General features: G+C 31.6%; 1 protein-coding gene and 1 long non-coding RNA gene across 4 annotated transcripts in view; one reads left to right on the top strand and one right to left on the bottom strand.

Annotated features, from left to right (window-relative positions):
* LOC111699224 (uncharacterized) overlaps positions 1–5,274 on the bottom strand; it is an 11,934-nt gene extending 6,660 nt beyond the window's left edge. Inside the window, exons 1-2 of one of the 2 annotated variants that reach the window (XR_002764703.1) lie at positions 5,015–5,274; positions 3,577–3,623 (exon numbers count right to left, since the gene is read on the bottom strand). This is a non-coding gene — a long non-coding RNA (uncharacterized LOC111699224). Of the gene's footprint in view, positions 1–3,576; positions 3,651–5,014 lie in introns of both variants that reach the window. The other variant, XR_002764704.1, reaches the window with a different exon arrangement.
* Positions 1–17,013, top strand: part of LOC111699222 (fibroblast growth factor receptor) — a 25,724-nt gene extending 8,711 nt beyond the window's left edge. For both annotated transcript variants that reach the window (XM_023469836.1, XM_023469835.1), the window contains 5 exons: positions 5,566–5,638; positions 7,371–7,458; positions 8,014–8,063; positions 8,946–9,021; positions 15,047–17,013. In XM_023469836.1, coding sequence (XP_023325604.1) covers positions 5,566–5,638; positions 7,371–7,458; positions 8,014–8,063; positions 8,946–9,021; positions 15,047–15,139 — 380 coding nt within the window. In that variant the 3' untranslated portion in view covers positions 15,140–17,013. The remainder of the gene's footprint in view (positions 1–5,565; positions 5,639–7,370; positions 7,459–8,013; positions 8,064–8,945; positions 9,022–15,046) is intronic.
* Positions 17,014–18,280: the final 1,267 nt, after the last annotated feature.

The following is an 18,280-nucleotide window of genomic DNA, read 5'->3' as shown; positions in this document are numbered from 1 at the left end:
GGGGGGGGGGGGTAACCCGCACACACCTCCATCTCCGATGTATACGCATCTGTTTTTTGCAGAGTTTTTTTTTCTAAAAATATGTTTCTTTCATTGGAAAACAATATTGATCCAAATGTGAGGTTTCTTTTCTGATTAATATATAAATGATTATTTTGACATGAAAAGATTTATCCTTTTTATCTCTTTCCTTATATCTATCTACATATACTTTTTCTACGTAGGTTATTGTAAAATCGACATATAGTCCTATAATACGTTTCCTTTAATATGAGGTCTTTACATTTGCGTATGCTATTCCCCACCCCCCTTCTGTCTATACTGTTTAATTGTTCTTCTAATTGTTTCTATTAAAGCAACTGCTCAGGAGATTACAGGCTTACTCTTCCTTGCCAATACATATATATATAAAACATATATATAGGGTGTCCTAAAAAAAGTGAGTTGGAATTGTATAGGACCCTCACTGAAAACCTCGGTTTATTTGAATTAAGTTTTACCGGACTGACATTCAGGCAGAGGAAACATTAAGACCAAATAGTCGGCAAAACGGGACGGTAGACCATTCATCCTCTTCTATTGAAATGATAATAAAGCCTAAAATAGCAAACATGCATTTTACGTTCTCCAAGCTTGAATCTTATTCACACATAAAAAGGCTTAACTTTTTATTTAAACACCCTTCCTACAATTCTATGTGCTGAGAACTTAAGACGGGAGAAGGGGCAGATATATTTTCTACTTGCCAATAATTTACCTTTCCCCTCCCCTTACTTATAATGGTAGGTGAAGTATTATGAATATAATGTTTTTTAGAACAGTTTTTTGCATTCATTTTGAGAAATTGCATAGCTGCTTGCACACACCCCCTATTCCCCTATAATGTAGGATATTACCCATATACTGTTATAGGATAATACTCTATAGTGTAGGATATTCCCCATATACTGTAGGATATTCCCCAATACCGTAGGATGTACCTCTATAGAGTAGGATATTCCCCTTATACTGTAGGATATTCCCCTTATACTGTAGGATATTCCCCTATACTGTAGGATTTTCCACTATATTGTAGGATATTCCCCTATATTGTAGGAAATTCTCCTATACTGTAGGATATTCCCCTATACTGTAGGATATTCCCCTATACTGTAGGATATTCCCCTTTACTGTAGGATATTCCCCTATACTGTAGGATATTCCACTATACTGTAGGATATTCCCCTATACTGTAGGATATTCCCCTATCTGTAGGATATTCCCCTTTACTGTAGAATATATCCCAATGAAGATATTCCCTTCTAGTTTTATATGCCTGTTTTATATGCCCAGTTTGCCTTCGGGGCGGGATATTAAACTCATGTTTACTTTATCTCATACTTTCCTCACTTCTTCCCTTAACCATCTTTCCTCACTTCTTCTCCTAAACATCTTTCCTCACTTCCTATTATTTATTTCCTTATTTTCTTTTATTTATTTCCGTATTCCTTTACTTCCTAATCTTTCTTTCCTCACTTTCCATTTTTTCTGTCCTCACTTTCCATTTTTTCTTTCCTTACATTCCTTTTTTCTTTCCTTACCTCCAATTATCTCCTTACCCTCGTATCAAACTTTTTTTTTACTCGTTTCCGATTCTTCATGCTTCATTTTAGCTTTTTTTTACTCATTTCTCCAGCGCAGTTATTTCCCAATCCGTCTCCTTTCTCCTTCTCTTTACCCCTTCTTCCCATTCCCCTTTCCCTCCGAATTCCCCTAGTCACCCTGTGAGCCCCTAATCTCCCTTATTAACCCCCTCTGCCCCCCTCTGATCCTATGATATGTGTGTTTAACATGTATGGTAAAAAGCTCCGTGATTACAGTCATCCATCTTAATAAATATTTCTCACACAAAATATATATTTTTTATAAATATAACATGACCTTTTTGTGAGAGATTTTTTTGCCTATTATAAATGCGATTTTCTGTATTAATTTAGAATGTTTTATTCACAAAAAATGAATATAAACGATGTCGAATGATTTATATCTAAGTGTAAAAAGGTGAGGTCTGCACTGCAGATAGTAGTATGAGTAGGTTAAGTCAGTTTATTTACCAGATTTGTATAGTTAATGTCCTTCCATTTATAACAAGATAGGGATGTAACGAAACTTCAAAAATAACAGGAAAGGGATGCAACGAAACTTCAAAAATAACAAGATAGCGATGTAACGAAACTTCAAAATTAACAAGATAGGGATGTAACAAAACTTCAAAATTAACAAAATAGGGATGCAAAGAAACTCCAAAATCAACTTGTTTATCATTAAATAGATACTAAAGGTTTTTATCAGATGGCTTGTATTCAGTTATTATTGTATCCTGATTCTCAACTTATGAAGAGTAAAGTTTGGGGAGGGGGGGGGGGTAACATTAATCACTTTTGAGAAAACTTTAATTTTTTAAATTTTATTCTTATTTCTTATCTATGCACGTTAAGAAATAAGAATAAAAGACTGAAAAATGATAAAGAGAAAAGAAACCCAAGATCTTTATGATCTGTCAACCAGTGAATGAACAAATGTCTAATGTCTTTGAAAATATTCTTTCTTTGAGAGTTTTGGTGTTTGATAAAATATTGAAGTTAAGCAACTGGAAGATTTTCAAGCTATTGCGTTCTCTATGCAGTATGCACACTGCACACTCAGCTCCAAAATATTAAACTATTTAATCGACTGGAAAACTCGCAAAATATGTATGAAATAGCGCGCGGGAAAAAATAGTGGTATATGGGTATACTTCAGTTAAATAAAATAAAATACTTTTGTAATTCCCAAACAACTTATAAAGGGAGAGGGGGGGGGGGAATTGGTTAAATTCATGTAATTGTAAATAAATATGTAAATACGACATAACTTCGATGTAACCCCAAACCTTCCGTAAGTCGTCTTTGAATCTTCATGTTTTCTAAATCTTTCTGAATTCTGCAAGAAGCTTGTTCTATATTCCTGAGTCCCCTGACCCTATCAAGTTATCTGTTAAACTAGTTCAAATTTCTTCATGAATATTCAAAGATAAAAATTTGAATTTGAATTAATTTTAAGTTAAACACATTTAAAGTTAATAAATTTAATCCCGCTAATCTACGAACCCTTAATAATACTTACACATTATTGTAAAGATAAGTATTTTCCTTTTTGTTTTGACTTTGGTAAAAGTTTAGTCCAAATTTGGTCCAAGTTTGGTCCAAGTTTGGTCCAAGTTTGGTCCAAGTTTGGTCCAAGTTTGGTCCAAGTTTGGTCCAAATTTGGTCCAAGTTTAGTCCAAGTTTGGCCCAAGTGTGGTCCAAGTATGGTCCAAGTATGGTCCAAGTTAGGCCCAGGTTAGGTCCAAATTTGGTCCCAGTTTGGTCCAAGTTTGGTCCAAATTTGGTCCAATTTTGGTCCAAGTTTGGTCCAAGTTTGCATGCAAAGTTGTTTCCTCACCATATTTAAGACAGTGTTGAAAGGAAACTTTTATTATTATTTTTACTAAAAAATGTTTCGAAAAATATTTTTTAATCGTACAAACATCGGAAATTAATTTTTGTTAGACATTACCTGAATAATCACGGAAGAATTTAGCTAATTCCCAACAATGTTTTGTCCTTCATGAAATTTCAATCACTTTGGGCCTTTTGGGAAAAGGTCGCTCAAGAAAAATTGATCTAAAGAATTTGGACAGAGAAATTTTTCTTTGGGAATTGTTATGCACCGTTTTCAAAAAACTGTCTAACGATGCTTTGCATCCACCCTTTAGTATTTAATCTTTAATATTAAAATTAAAAATGAAACATGAGACAAATCTGGTAAAGTAAATGTCAAACTTTTAACTTTAATTCGTAATGGCAACCCTTAAAGGGACTGTACGTGTAGTTTCAAGTGATAGTCCTTGCAAATAGAGATAACACCTAATTTACAACCCTACCCTTTAAACCTTTAACTGATCATCGCCGGCAGAGAACTCAGTGTTTTTATTTTTAAAATGGTATTCAAAACACTGATTTTATGCACAGCAAATCTCACATATAAGAATACATAGCAAAAGCACATGAAATGTCGTCTTGAAATTTATTTAAAATTTATGACATCTGTCTGCACAAAAATATGGCTTCTGAGATGTTCGTAGCTTCAAAGAGTTGAATATGATTTGTGAGAATATATCCAAATATCATCGTAGAGTCTTGAGTTTTATAATATTTCTTAAGAAACTGCTTTTTATTTTTAATTCAAGGTAAATTAATAGCCCTGAAATAGGAAGGACTGCAATTGATATAGTAAACTCGTTTCTCCGCAGCATTTGATCTTAAATATGTGGAGAATAAAAACTCTCGCTATGTATTCATATATCTGGGATTTACTGTCCAACGCGGTTGTTAACAATTCAAAACGTAATTATTTATTACTTGCGACTTCTGGAATCTATAAACATTCAAAGGCTTGCATAACAAGTTATCAACAATTACAAGCATTTCTGTTGAGAAATAAGTAATTCTTGATCAGTCAACGGTTTAAAGGGTAAGCTGTTCAGCTTTGATCTTGATCTTTAGTTAATCTACAGACTAATTTAATCTTTGTTCGATACACCGCAAAAAAGTGTTGTTAATGAAATAAAAAACGACCAGCCAAACAGTAAGCTATTGAGAAAATAGAGAAATTGTGGATATCCAAACTCAAGAGATCAAGGTTCTACATCTTGGATATCGAGATCAAGTGATCTGGATTATGGGTCTCCAACACAAAAGTCTCGGGTTTCTAAAAGTTCTAGGGTTGCCTGGTATTAAATTAAAAGAAGACATATTCTTTACTATTTACTTTCTATTCGAGGTTGCTTAAACTTTAAGATTTACAACCTCATGTTGGTCTCTGCACAAGACAATACATTTTCCAGAGTTCAACTTTTCTTTTTCTTTTACTGAACATTGAATACAATGTAAATACATGAAATATAAAACTAAAACATAATAATAAGAGACTGATCGGCGTAATTTCAATTGACCTTGCGCTATTACTGAGTGGAATGTCCGATTCACAATAGGTACCCTTTAAACCTTTTGTCTGATCATCGAAGACGAAGAAATCCTTCTCCTCACTGAAAATATAGTGTTGGCAGCTGGGATGTCTAGCGTATACTAGTGTACACTAACGTACACTAGTGTACAGTGTGAACTCTAAATGTGAATGACGTCACATATTTTCGAATCCAGATTTTTCTGTGACTTAACAAAAAAAGTCATGATAATTAAAAAATATAAAATAGTTTCCATACAACTTACAAACAATTTTAAATTATAAATTACAAATTTTCTGTTTCATCATCCTTGAGACCTTGATCAGACCAACCTAGGTACCGTTGTAAATCATATATGCCACACTACAAGTGGAGGATCAATTGAAATTAAATCTAAAGTTCTTAAATTTTACGATTTTTTTTTCCTTTGGAAAGATAATGATACAATTTTGCATCTAAAACGAAGTTAAACTCAATTAAATTGCCTGGAAATTTCATGCACTGCGCGGAATGTCTGATTTATATTATTGTGTATTTAGTGAAAACGTGCGGCAGGCCGGAGATAAACAATGTGATGCAGAATCTAACTCTTAAACCTGGGGACACAGCTAGGTAGGTTGGAATACAACTTCGAGGTTTATAGTTCAAATAATGTCCACAGGTGTCTCTGTATCTCATATTTATCCAGGTTATACAGGAAATAAGCAGGATATATACAATTTTAGAGAACTAATTATAATTTCCCCTTTTTGTTTCCAAATGTTTTTAAATATGCAGTTCAATATTAGTCAAAGTAATGTTTATAAACATCGAGATTTATAGTTATTAAATATTTTTTTAAACAAATTTAAATCTGAAGACGACTAAACTAAAATATCATAAAATGAACATATTTCATACTTTACAACCCAGCATAAATTTGACAAATCTATAATAAAAAAACGAATTTTGAATTAAGCCTCCTGGCCTTAAAGGCAGAGGATGTAAGTTCATTTCATTGAATAAATTTAGAATTTTCATTTTTAAATTTTACTTTTCGAATTTGCTTTGCTATTTCTTTCTTGTTTTTTTCCTGTTTTCCACTTGTTTTTGCTGATTTCCTCTTTTGTATACTATTTTCCCATTATTTTTCCCACAATTTCCCTTCTATTTCTTGATTTTGCATTTTCATCACCAGTTATTCCTAATTCCCTTTTATCCCCTTGTTTTTTTTCCCCCATCTTATCCCCCCACCCTGTTCATTTGATCAGTACACCTCTCCCCCTATGTGATTTTCCCCAAGGTGTATTCTATTTAATCAGAGATATATTGAAATTCAATGTTTATTGTTATTGTTCTGGTTTTCAGAGTAAAGTAGGAAAACGCAAAACTTTCTTTTGTAAATTTGAAAAAATGGCACTATTTTAAAATTTTAATTGAATTTTTCTTAAAGAACGTTATTTCGATTTTCACAAGTTTGAAATTTTTCTCTGACAATGTTTTCTTAAAAAATTTGACAGCTTAGCTGAAGACATAGTTTTCAGGGATCTCAATTTTTGTATTGTAAATTCTGTTTTAAACAATTGAGATGTTCCCTAGAAAGTTGGTTTACCCTAGTCGAAGAATCAATAAACATGAAGTGTAGTCTATCCTGTTTTATTTATGTTCCCAATACTATGAAATACTACAAAAGATTGATCCAAGAAATTTCACCTTTTTTCGCAAATTGGATTTTTTCCACTATTCTACATTTTTTATTTGTCGGGTTATTTTTTACATAATTGTACATTTATTCGTACACTTTACATGGTAATTTAACTAGAAAGGGATGATTTATTTAGTGTACAGTATTTATGTTCAGTTTCCGGTGTACAGTTGACATGTACACTGTACAGTATTTATGTTTAGTTTACGGTGTACAATTGCCATGTACACTGTACAGTATTTATGTTTAGTTTCCGGTGTACAGTTGACATGTACACTGTACAGTATTTATGTTCAGTTTCCAGTGTACAATTGACATGTACACTGTACAGTATTTATGTTCAGTTTCCAGTGTACAATTGACATGTACACTGTACAGTATTTATGTTTAGTTTCCGGTGTACAATTGACATGTACAGTGTACAGTATTTATGTTCAGTTTCCGGTGTACAGTTGACATGTACACTGTACGGTATTTATGTTCAGTTTCCAGTGTACAATTGACATGTACACTGTACAGTATTTATGTTTAGTTTCCGGTGTACAGTTGCCATGTACACTGTACAGTATTAATGTTCAGTTTCCGGTGTACAGTTGACATGTACACTGTACAGTATTTATGTTCAGTTTCCGGTGTACAGTTGACATTATTTATGTTCAGTTTCCGGTGTACAGTTGACATGAAATGCCTTGTATCCTACATACAATGGTATCACGAGATGAACAATGGTACAATGCGGCTTCTAAGGGTAAGACAAATACTTGCAGAATGTAGATTAATAATAATAATAATAAATATATATATATATATAGACCATTGATATACATTGTGAATATTAACTTGATTAAATATATTTAGAACACCCTCTATACCTTCTTTTTACTATTTATTAATTCCTATCATTGTGACCCTCTATGCAAAGATGGCTCCGATCCACAACAGTACCCTTGAAACCTTTATCTCATCAAAACTATGGAAGATATTGTCGTTTTTCCAGGTTTAAACGTGTTTAATTCTGATAATTTTTATATAGAAATGAGCAAGTCACTTTTGTAGCGAAACCACAATTGAAAATAATTCATACATTATTATTGATTATGCAAAGAGTTAAAGGTACCGTTGTAAATCGGGCATTGCCAGTTTTGCATTGTGGGTCAAATTTAAACTAGATGGGATTAGTTAATCTCTCAGCTAAAAAGAAGAAGTTTAACTAATTCCATCCATTAAACAGTTCCCAACTTACTTTAGCTTCAATTTTTTGTTTTTGTTTTTATGAATATATTTTTAAACCTTGATATTTTAGACTGCTCGGACACATGGAAATCCATATCAGTTTCGTATTGTTGATGTCAGGTATGTGGTTTATTATTTTATCCCCCCCCCTCCCTTCAGATATACAAGTTTACTATCTTGTTATCCCCGTTATTCCCCTTTCCTCTGAGATCTTTCTGTCCTGTTTCTCCCCTTCTCCTTCTCAAATCCTTTACCCCATCCCCTCCTCCTTCCACCTTCCCTATTTATTTTCCCCATCCCCTTCCTTTCCCCCTTCCCCTCCATTTCTTCCTTTTCATTTCTTCCCTTACCTTTCCCCCCGTTTTTAAAAATTCTTCTCCCCTCATGCTCTTCCCTTTTCATACTTAAATCCTTTCACTCTCCATTTTTTTCCCTTTCCCTTCCCTTTTTTCTTTATAAAATTCTTTTCCCCTTTCCTTTCCTCTCTCCTTATCTAAAACTCTCCCCTGTCCCCTTTAATCTCTCTATACCTTACTTTTTTTTGAATATCTTTGAGAATTATTTCTTAACAGTAAAATGTATAACCTTTTTTAAGCAGAACCGAAATTTTTAAAACTATTCTAAGCTTTCAGAACAAGTTTTTGTTTATGTTGCTTCTATTTAGAGTTAGGATGGAAATGAAAATGAAATATACGTGACAAAAGTATTATTATGATTCTAAGAAAACTAATATAATTTTTTTTCTTATCATCATGTTAATCCGACTAATTTCTATGAATGGTGCCATATTTATTAACTAAAAATGATTGATTTTTTTTTTACACATTTTTCAATCTTCCTAAAATAATTTTTATAATGATTTTTGTTTATATATTTCAGTGATATGAATGAAGGGTTCTACACGTGTTTATATATTTCAGTGATATGGATGAAGGGTTCTACACGTGTTTATATATTTCAGGGATATGAATGAAGGGTTCTACACGTGTTTATATATTTCAGTGATATGGATGAAGGGTTCTACACGTGTATTGCTGGAAATATAATGGGAGAAACTGTCAGTTCAGCGTATCTCGAGGCAACCAACACAATTTATAAAATGGGGTTTAATTGCCTTTGTTGACAAAATCGATTTTATAAAAAATCAGGTGTGCTAAACTATAACTTACTGTGTCATATATGCAATGTTATTTTTTCCGGTGTCCTGTATCCTGTATCCAGCATCCGGTATCCGGTATCCTGTATCCGGTATCCTGTACCCTATACCCTGTATCCTGTACCCCCTGTATCCTGTATCCTGTACCCTGTACCCTGTATCTTGTATCCTGTACTCTGTATCCTGTACCCTGTATCCTGTATCCTGTACCCTGTATCCTGTACCCTGTATCCTGTACCCTGTATCCTGTATCCTGTATCCTGTACCCTGCATCCATTATCCGGTATCCTGTATCCTATATCCTGTACCCTGTATCCGGTATCCTGTATCCTGTATCCTGTATCCTGTACCCTGTACCCTGTATCCTGTATCTGGTATCGTGTATCCTGTATCCTGTATCAGGTACTCTCTATCCTGTGTTCTGTACCCTGTTTCATGAATCCTGTAATCTAGACCCTGTATCCTGTACTCTGTGTTTTGTTCTCTGTTTCCTGTGTTCTGGATCCTGTAATATGTATCCTGTATTTTGTATACTTTACTCTGTATCTTTTATCCTGTATCTTATATCCTTTACCCTGTATCTTGTATTCCATATCTTATCCTTTACTCTTTACTCTGTATCCTGCATTCGGTATCCTGTGTGCTGTATCCTGTATCCTTTATCTTGTATTTTATATCCTGTATCCTGTACTGTATAATATAACCAGTGTCCGGTTTAAAACTATAAAAAAAATTCCATTTAGTTTAAAGTTTAACACCCTAGATAGTAGATACCAGATATGCTGGTCCACTACTGCTGGAAACTACCAGAATTTAAATTCTATATTCGACAAAAAAGCAAAATATGCAGTTTTATTTTACAACAAGACAAGGGGAACTAGAGTCTAGACGTTCAAGTGCATTAACATCTAAATAAATCAGATATTTCTTCAGAATATTCTTTACGGTACTGAAAAAATAGATACGAGATCTTCACATTACTAAAAAAATAGATACGATATCTTTACAGTACTTCAAAAATAGATACGAGATCTTTACAGTACCGCAAAAATAGATAAGAGATCTTTACAGTACTGCAAAAATAGATCCGAGATCTTTACAGTACTGCAAAATAGATACGAGATCTTTACAGTACTGCAAAAATAGATACGAGATCTTTACAGTACTGCAAGCATGAATAGATTATTAGATTAATAGATTAATAGAATAATAGATTAATAGAATAATAGATTAATAGAATAGTAGATTAATAGATTAATAGATTAATAGATTAATAGATTAAAAGATTAATAGATTAATTTAATTTATTAGCATGCTTGCAATTTTAATATATTAATTGAATAATTATTTAAATAAATAATTTATCACTAGATGAATAAAGCACTAATGGATAAATGACGTCTTTTCTGTTTTAAAAATAATGAAAGCTAATTAAGTTTTCGCCTTAGTATAAAGTTTGGCATGCTACAGGGTGTATAAAAATCTTGTTTAATTTAACATTTTTGTAAATCCTTTTTTTGAGGGTCCCTTTCAATTTTTATCTAAAAAACAAAAATAGGACCATTTTTCCTTAAAAAAATTCAAGCGGTTTTAAGAATTTCAATTTATTAATTCACATTTTCCATCCAAATTATAGGGCTTAAAGAAAATCTTGAAATTAAAAAGTACACATTTTTTTGGACACCCTGTCTTTAGCTTCTCGAACAGAGTTTATTAATTATTTAACACTTTGGTAAATAGCCAGCTTGGTTAAACTTTATATTTTAACATTGTAACTACCGAGGTTATTAAATCATAAAAAGGGACTTACCTTTAGACAAAACCTTGACAAACTGCAAACTGCAAAATTGTATTGTTTGTTGCTGTAAAACCTGCTCTAACTCCAAAACTGTATTGTTGGGGCAATGAAACCTGGTATAACTGCAAAAATGTATTGTTTGTTGCTGTTAAATCTGCACTTCAAAATTTTATTGTTGGTGGCAATGAAACCAGGTCTAACTGTAGACTTGTATGTTCACTAAGTGATTGTATTGTTTGTGACTATAAAACCTGGTCTAACTGTAGAATTGTATGTCCACTAAGTAATTTTATTGGTCGTTACTATTAAACATGGGCTAACTGTAGAATTGTATGTTCACAAAGTAATTGTATTGTTTGTGACTCTTAAACCTGGTCTAACTGTAGAATTGTATGTTAACTAAGTAATTGTATTGTTTGTTGCTATTGAACCTGGTCTAACTGTAGAATTGTATGTTCACTAAGTAATCGTATTGGTTGTGACAATTAAACCTGGTCTAACTGTAGAAATGGCCTCTCATGTGTATTGTTTGAATTCAGAGGAGAAAACACTCGATTAAGAAGTTAGGGAGAATATGGAGAGTAAACAAATAGGAGTGTCAATGACTTCTCAAATTGAATTTAAAATTTAAACATTACACTTTTCTACTTTTGCGCTTTTATAACACCTCAATTGTTAACCTTAACGATGGAAGGGGTACAGGGGTTCTCTCATATTACCATTTTTTGATAATTTTTCTAAAATCCCTTTCCTCCTCTTCCTTTGCAAACCAGACAGAAGGCGACCTCGTGGCTCCTCGATTTTTTATTTTACGCACACTAATGAGCAAAAGGATTTATCCCAATACAACTTAGGAATCCAATTTTTCCCTCCTCTTTAATGAGAGGAGTTTTGATTGAAAACATGAAAGATTATAGTTTGGCGCCCTTTTCCTCCGAAGTACTCCATATTGTAAATCCTCTTTGAGAAAGACTGGATTGAATAATGAGCAGTGAGTACTGTCAGATAGATTTATTATATATTTCAGCACAATACAACGCGGTGAAGTTACGTACAACTCAAGTTTTACAACACGAACATTTTCTACATAAACTTTTCATGTCAAAATAAATATACATACATTTTATAAATGTAAACATAAAGTGTTGAACAATGGAATGGGGGCTCGACTCAAATTCAGATTTTTTCATTTCTTTATCTTTATATTATAAACCTTATATATTTTAAAATTTAACTTTTTAATTTGATCAAGCAGAATTCTTAGTATCTAATACAAATAAATTAGGATTAATAAATGTGAGTTTAATGCCCGTAATCAGTTTCTTTTTTAGAGTTTAATGCGCGTAATCAGTTCCTTTTCTAGAGTTTAATGTGTGTAAATAGTTCCTTTTCAAGAGTGTAATGTGCGTAATCAGTTCCTTTTCTAGAGTTTAATGCGCGTAATCAGTTCCCTTTCTAGAGTTTAATGCGCGTAATCAGTTTGTTTTCTAGAGTTTAATGCGCGTAATCAGTCCCTTTTCTAGTTAATTAAACGATAAAAAAACATTTTCAGTTTAATACTGGTCTGCAGCTATCATTATCCAACGACTATTTACATTACAATCGCGCCTTTAAAATAAACTATTGAAATTTAGTCATTCTTGATAGTTATTAAAACAAAATTGTCAATTCTTGTCTCTATCTAGAATTCTAGATCTGGTATACCTCATATTGCATTGCAACTACCAGGAGACTGGTTTAAGATCTGTATTTAAACAATGTTTCTAAGAGTGTGCAAAGAGTTAATAAAGGGAATCTACCTGATATAACCTTCTAGCTGACGCACATTGCGAATCAGTGCGGGTATATACATGGCAAGTAGGTTAGCACAAATGCTATGTCTCATGATACATTTAAAAACCAAATTTTGCAAACTTTTAAAAACAAATAAAGATAAAATGCTGATGCATTACTCACATCCTTCTTTTTTTTAAAGAACCACATTAAATTATACTAGACAACATATATTATTAAGTTATTATTATCATTCAATTAAGATTAAGATGCGTTTTTCAAGAAAAGAAAATTGGATGAAATTTATATTATCTTTAACTTTTTTATACAGAGAGTAGTGTTTAAGAGGGGGGGATCATTGCTCTTATCCATACTTATTTATTCTTATTATATATTATATTTCCACCAGACCAGAAAAATAAGATCAAATAAATATTTTCCATTTTCCCCGTAAATATGTTTTTTTTCTTTCTCGTTGAAAAAACCATGTCTAGTAGGTTGTAAAACTATTAAAAGAAACAAAACGCGTTACCTCAAACTCAACTTTTTTATCCATATATATTTGCAACCTAATGGTATAAACCTTTGATGTTGAAAAATGAGGCTATGAGATGCAGCAGAATTATAATGAGAAAAATCCGAGGGCCACGAGTCGGGTTGCAAAGATATAAGTATTATAATAGAGTTTGAGGCAAGTATTCGCTTACTCTTCATAATTCTAAAACCATACCATATGTATAAAATCATTTTTGCGTAAAGAAACCAAGAGTACGGAAAGACATATTTTCTTTTCGTGTAATCGTAACTTCAAGTGACCCTGTATGCAAATATGTCAATGCACGATTTACAACGGTGCTCTTAAAAGAATTTGCTGAGCAAGTATGATTTAGATATCAATTTTAACATTTAGAAAACTAATTATTTGCCATTGTTGATTCCCTTTAAAAGCGACGTATAAGAATTATCAGAACTATACATTTTAAAAACAAAAAAACGACAACATCTTTCGCATCATTCATCAGATAAATGGTTACAAGGGTACCGGTGTGAATGGGACATTGTCATCGTTGCACTGAGGGGCACTGGAAATTAAGCTTACATTCACTTTAAGTTTTTATCACTGAAGTTAAAATAACCAAAATAAAAGTAAATTGAAAAACAATTTTGATGTGAAGATTTTAAAGGAATTGAAAAATATTAATGTAGAGGTATTGAATGAATTGAGAAACGCATAGACAACAAAATATTAAATGGAATAAAGTAAAAAATGCTCTCTTGCAAGTATTGTAATATAAAAGCTGACAGAGCAGGTTTCAATCTTCCTCACTTGTGTGTTAAGTGTTTTTTCATTGTATGTACATTGTACATGTGTAAATTTAATAACATACTACAATATATATATATACTAGGCTTTCAGAGCGCATCATGCCCATCTTCGATTTCAAATATTAATAATTGCATTTTTATCCATTTTTTTCGCAAATAAAAAAATCGAATGTTTTAAGCAAATTTTTTAAATTCTAACCATCCATAAACCTTCCCTGCAGGTCTTGTGAGTTTTCTCAAAAATTTAGTGCTCGATCGGTTCAGCCGTTTTGACGTTTATTTGAGACAGACACCCAGACAACCAATGTATAAAATATGTATATTTATTTATCATACGTTATGGAATAATTCTTATTTCTTTAATACTTTTGTGTAGCCAAAATAAATTTTAAGTAGATTTACATGAACTTATTCTATCAAACTGACTTGTATACATTCAAAATATTCTTAAAGAACCCGAGCTGGGAACTTTTGAATGGTGGATATCGAGATTAATGCTTGATCTCCTCTTTTTCCTAATCTCCAGATTAAATAACGCTTGTTCTCCTTTTGTCATTAATCTCCAGATTAATTAACCGATCGGGATTAAGGATATCCAATTCTAAAGTTTTCAGCTCTGGAATAAGGATATCCAATTCTAAACTTTTCAGCTCTGGTAAAATCCAATCGGCGTAATTCCAATCAACTCTCTATTCTTAGATTTACACGTCGGTTCACTATGGAACCCGTCTAACCTTTGGTTGAACAAAAATAATTAAGTTATCATTTATCATTTATTTATTTATTTATCATTTATCATTTATTTATTTAGAAAAATTTATTATTTTCCATCAGAACTCTTTATGAAAGGAACACATTTAGAGAAATAATATTTTTTCAGAGAAAATACGCTACTACATATTCCTCATTGTTAATCTCAAGAGCTAAAGGGTACTCTTGTGAATCGGAAAAATAAAGCTTTTTTTAAACCGAGTGTACCCTTGAAATTTTGTGCTCAGTCCCTTGATAAAATAGCATGAATTGAATGACAAATGTGTTGGTTGGGTTTAGGTTAGCTTTGCTCCGAATCTAAATCAATCGAACCTTCTCCTCCTTCTCCTTCTTCTTCTTCTCTTCTCTACAGAACAACCTGTGATAAAATAGATCAAAAGCATCAAGCATTCTCAACACACTAGACTTATTAATTGGACTAAGTGGCAAAAGTTGATTTTTGAATGGAGCTTCCAAGGGATTGGTAAACTTAAGAACATGAACTTTTAAATAGATTAATTCAACTTTTAACCGAATATACTTCCTTGGGAGTGGGACCCATAACACTGTGGAATAGAAAGACGAGTGGTAGTCAATTAGTCTTTAGATATTATTCATTATAAACATGAAACACAGCAAACACTTGAAAAGCTGCTGATAAACGCTTTGCTTTATTAAAAATCAAATACACATCAAATTGTCAAAATGCCTTCTTACTATTCCAAAGTTTTTTGAGTCCCACTGTTTATAGGAAGGAACGGAAGAAGAAGAGGGGGGGGGGTGTTGAAATATAGAATCTTTATATTTATCAATTTTTCTGTTTTATATTAAAATGTTTCATGTTATACCAATTTTGCAAGAATTTCCTAAAAAGCAATACTTTTCAAAAGTTATTTTTATTAATAATCAAATAGAAAATGATTTCTTCCTAAAATATTAAAGTTTGTATTTTGAAGAAGCTTACACCATTACATGAACAGAAAAAAAAGAAAATACCATTTTGTATTAATTAACTGTTGTAGAAAATTTAAAAGCATTTTCAAAATATTTAATTTTTGAGAAAAATTTTGTTATTATTATGGCTACAACATATGTTCAAATATATCATTAAACATATAAATGTATATGTTTTTGTAAATTGTAAATTTGTAAATTATATATGTAGAAATATGATGAAGTTTTTTTATGAAATTTTTATTTATGTTTTACACATTGTACACAGGGAGTTTCGACAAACATAGGAAATCTGGATTGAAAAATGTCGTCTTTTTTACGCGGCAATATTTTGGAACCAGCGAACTATTCAAATTTCATCGATTTCCTAAATGTGTCAGAACTCTCTCGGATAGAATCACAACAAACCCATGAAAAAGAACATTGTAATTTTTGTATTAAATTATTTTTCAGTATTTTTAAACGGCAAACATTTCTGTCACATATTTAAAAATTGCATTAATGTTTTGAATCAAACCTAGTTCTTAAAGGGACTGTTAGCGTGATTATCAACATTTAAAAGCGTTCCCTGTAATTATTAATATTAAAATTACAGGTGTTTTTAAGGGTTATTTCGGGAATCATATTAAAATAAGTTCAAAAAAGATTATGTTAGCAGTCCCTTTAACTTTAATAATGAATTTACTTTCACCCAATCAATATGATCACGAATGTATGTTTAAGGTGAATATCAGAATGAATGTTTAGGATGAATATCAGAATGAATGTTTAAGATGAATATCTGAATGAATGTTCAAGATGAATATCAGAATGAATGTTTAGGATGAATATCAGAATGTATGTTTAGGATGAATATCAGAATGAATGTTGTTTAGGATGAATATCAGAATGAATGTTTAGGATGAATATCAGAATGAATGTTTAGGATGAATATCAGAATGAATGTTTAAGATGAATATCAGAATGAATGTTTGGGATGAATATCAGAATGAATGTTTGAGATGAATATCAGAATGAATGTTTCAAGGTCGGTGCTTTGTCGTAAGAGGTGCGATTATTCTTAATTTTTAAAAGATGTTTTTTTTTACAGGCCAGGGTTCTTCAGCGGGGCTTCATGTATTAAACAAGTATTGTTTTGATCATAAAAAAAAAATTTAAATATTCAGAAAAAAAGTATAAATATATCATGTTTGTTAAAAATGACAAATGTTCAAATATCGAAAGTAAATATATAAATCTGCAAGATGCTGGCTCTTGTTGCTTGAGTCTTGAGTCAATCAAAATTTACAGATTTCTATTGAAAAAAAGAAAAATTGCCAAAAATAGGAAATCGTTAAAAGTGATTTGGTCTAATTGTGTTAATTAAAGGAACTGTAGACGTAATTTTAATCAACCCCTTCCTTTTTAGAGTGTCATGTTAGATTCACATCGGTACCCTCTAAACCATTGTCTGGGGTCAGATATTGGTGTGAAGAGAACCGTTGTGAATCGGACATTAAACTCTTGTATGGGGATTTAGCTTAAAATCACACTTACAGTATAATAGTTAACTTTGTTTGTGTGAAAAAATCTCAATCACAAAATTAATTTGTTATTAAATCCCTGTATATACTATGTTGTTAAAGATTAAACAAAAAATACACATTTAATATTGGGGCCTATACATGGATATATGTTGTTTATATGTGTGTTATTATAAAAATTTTATCATTGGTAAGAGAATATTAAATTATAAATTATTATCATTATCATATGTTTTCCCAAAAATAAAATTGATTGTAAACCCGTCATTTAGTTGATTTATTTATTATAGGATAGTATTAATTATGATTTTAAGATCAAATTTTATGCAAAAAAATTTCTGATGTTACAAAAAGCCAAAAACAAATTGCAGAATTGAAATTTCGAGATATTTTAAAAGAACTCCAATAATTTTTCAGAAAATCATTTTTTTTCCTGGCTTTAATTTTGTCCCGGAAAATAATCAACAAAACATTCACCTTTTCTTAGTATTTTCTAGAACTTTTTGCAACCTTTCGTTAATGTCGTTCCTCAAATTTTATTTTAATTAGAAACATTGCATCTCCTCTTGTACGGGATTTCTAATTATTTATGACGATGGTAATATTGTTCCTGAGTTACTGCTGGTCGGGTATTTTTTATTTTTTACAAATTTTACAAAAAGTAATTAAAGTTTTTGCCCTAAACTCCTTTATTTTCTCTTGAAACGTTTTATTCGGCCATTCATTTGTTTTTCATTCATCGCGGAAAGGCGTAAACTTTTTTAATAGAGGTAAACCAAAACGGTTAAAACTCCATGCATGCCACTTGCAATCAGGGTGATATTTTTGATGTTAGTTAAATATTTACTTTTCTGTGAAAACATATTATGCATTAATATGAAGGGGAAATATTTTCATGTTTGAATATGTACATGGAGGTAAGAATAATAATTGGTAATTATAGTGGGTTGAGGAGGGGGGGTCATGTAGAGAAACATCTTGAAAGGGGAACTGGGTATATTGGAGAAATGAGGAGGTGCTTACTTGCGTAGAAAATGAAATTAAAATAATTTTATTC

The sequence above is a fragment of the Eurytemora carolleeae genome, unplaced genomic scaffold, assembly GCF_000591075.1.
Source record: "Eurytemora carolleeae unplaced genomic scaffold, Eaff_2.0 scaffold16, whole genome shotgun sequence".
NCBI lineage: Eukaryota > Metazoa > Arthropoda > Copepoda > Calanoida > Temoridae > Eurytemora > Eurytemora carolleeae.
This window is presented reverse-complemented; position numbering and strand designations above follow the sequence as displayed.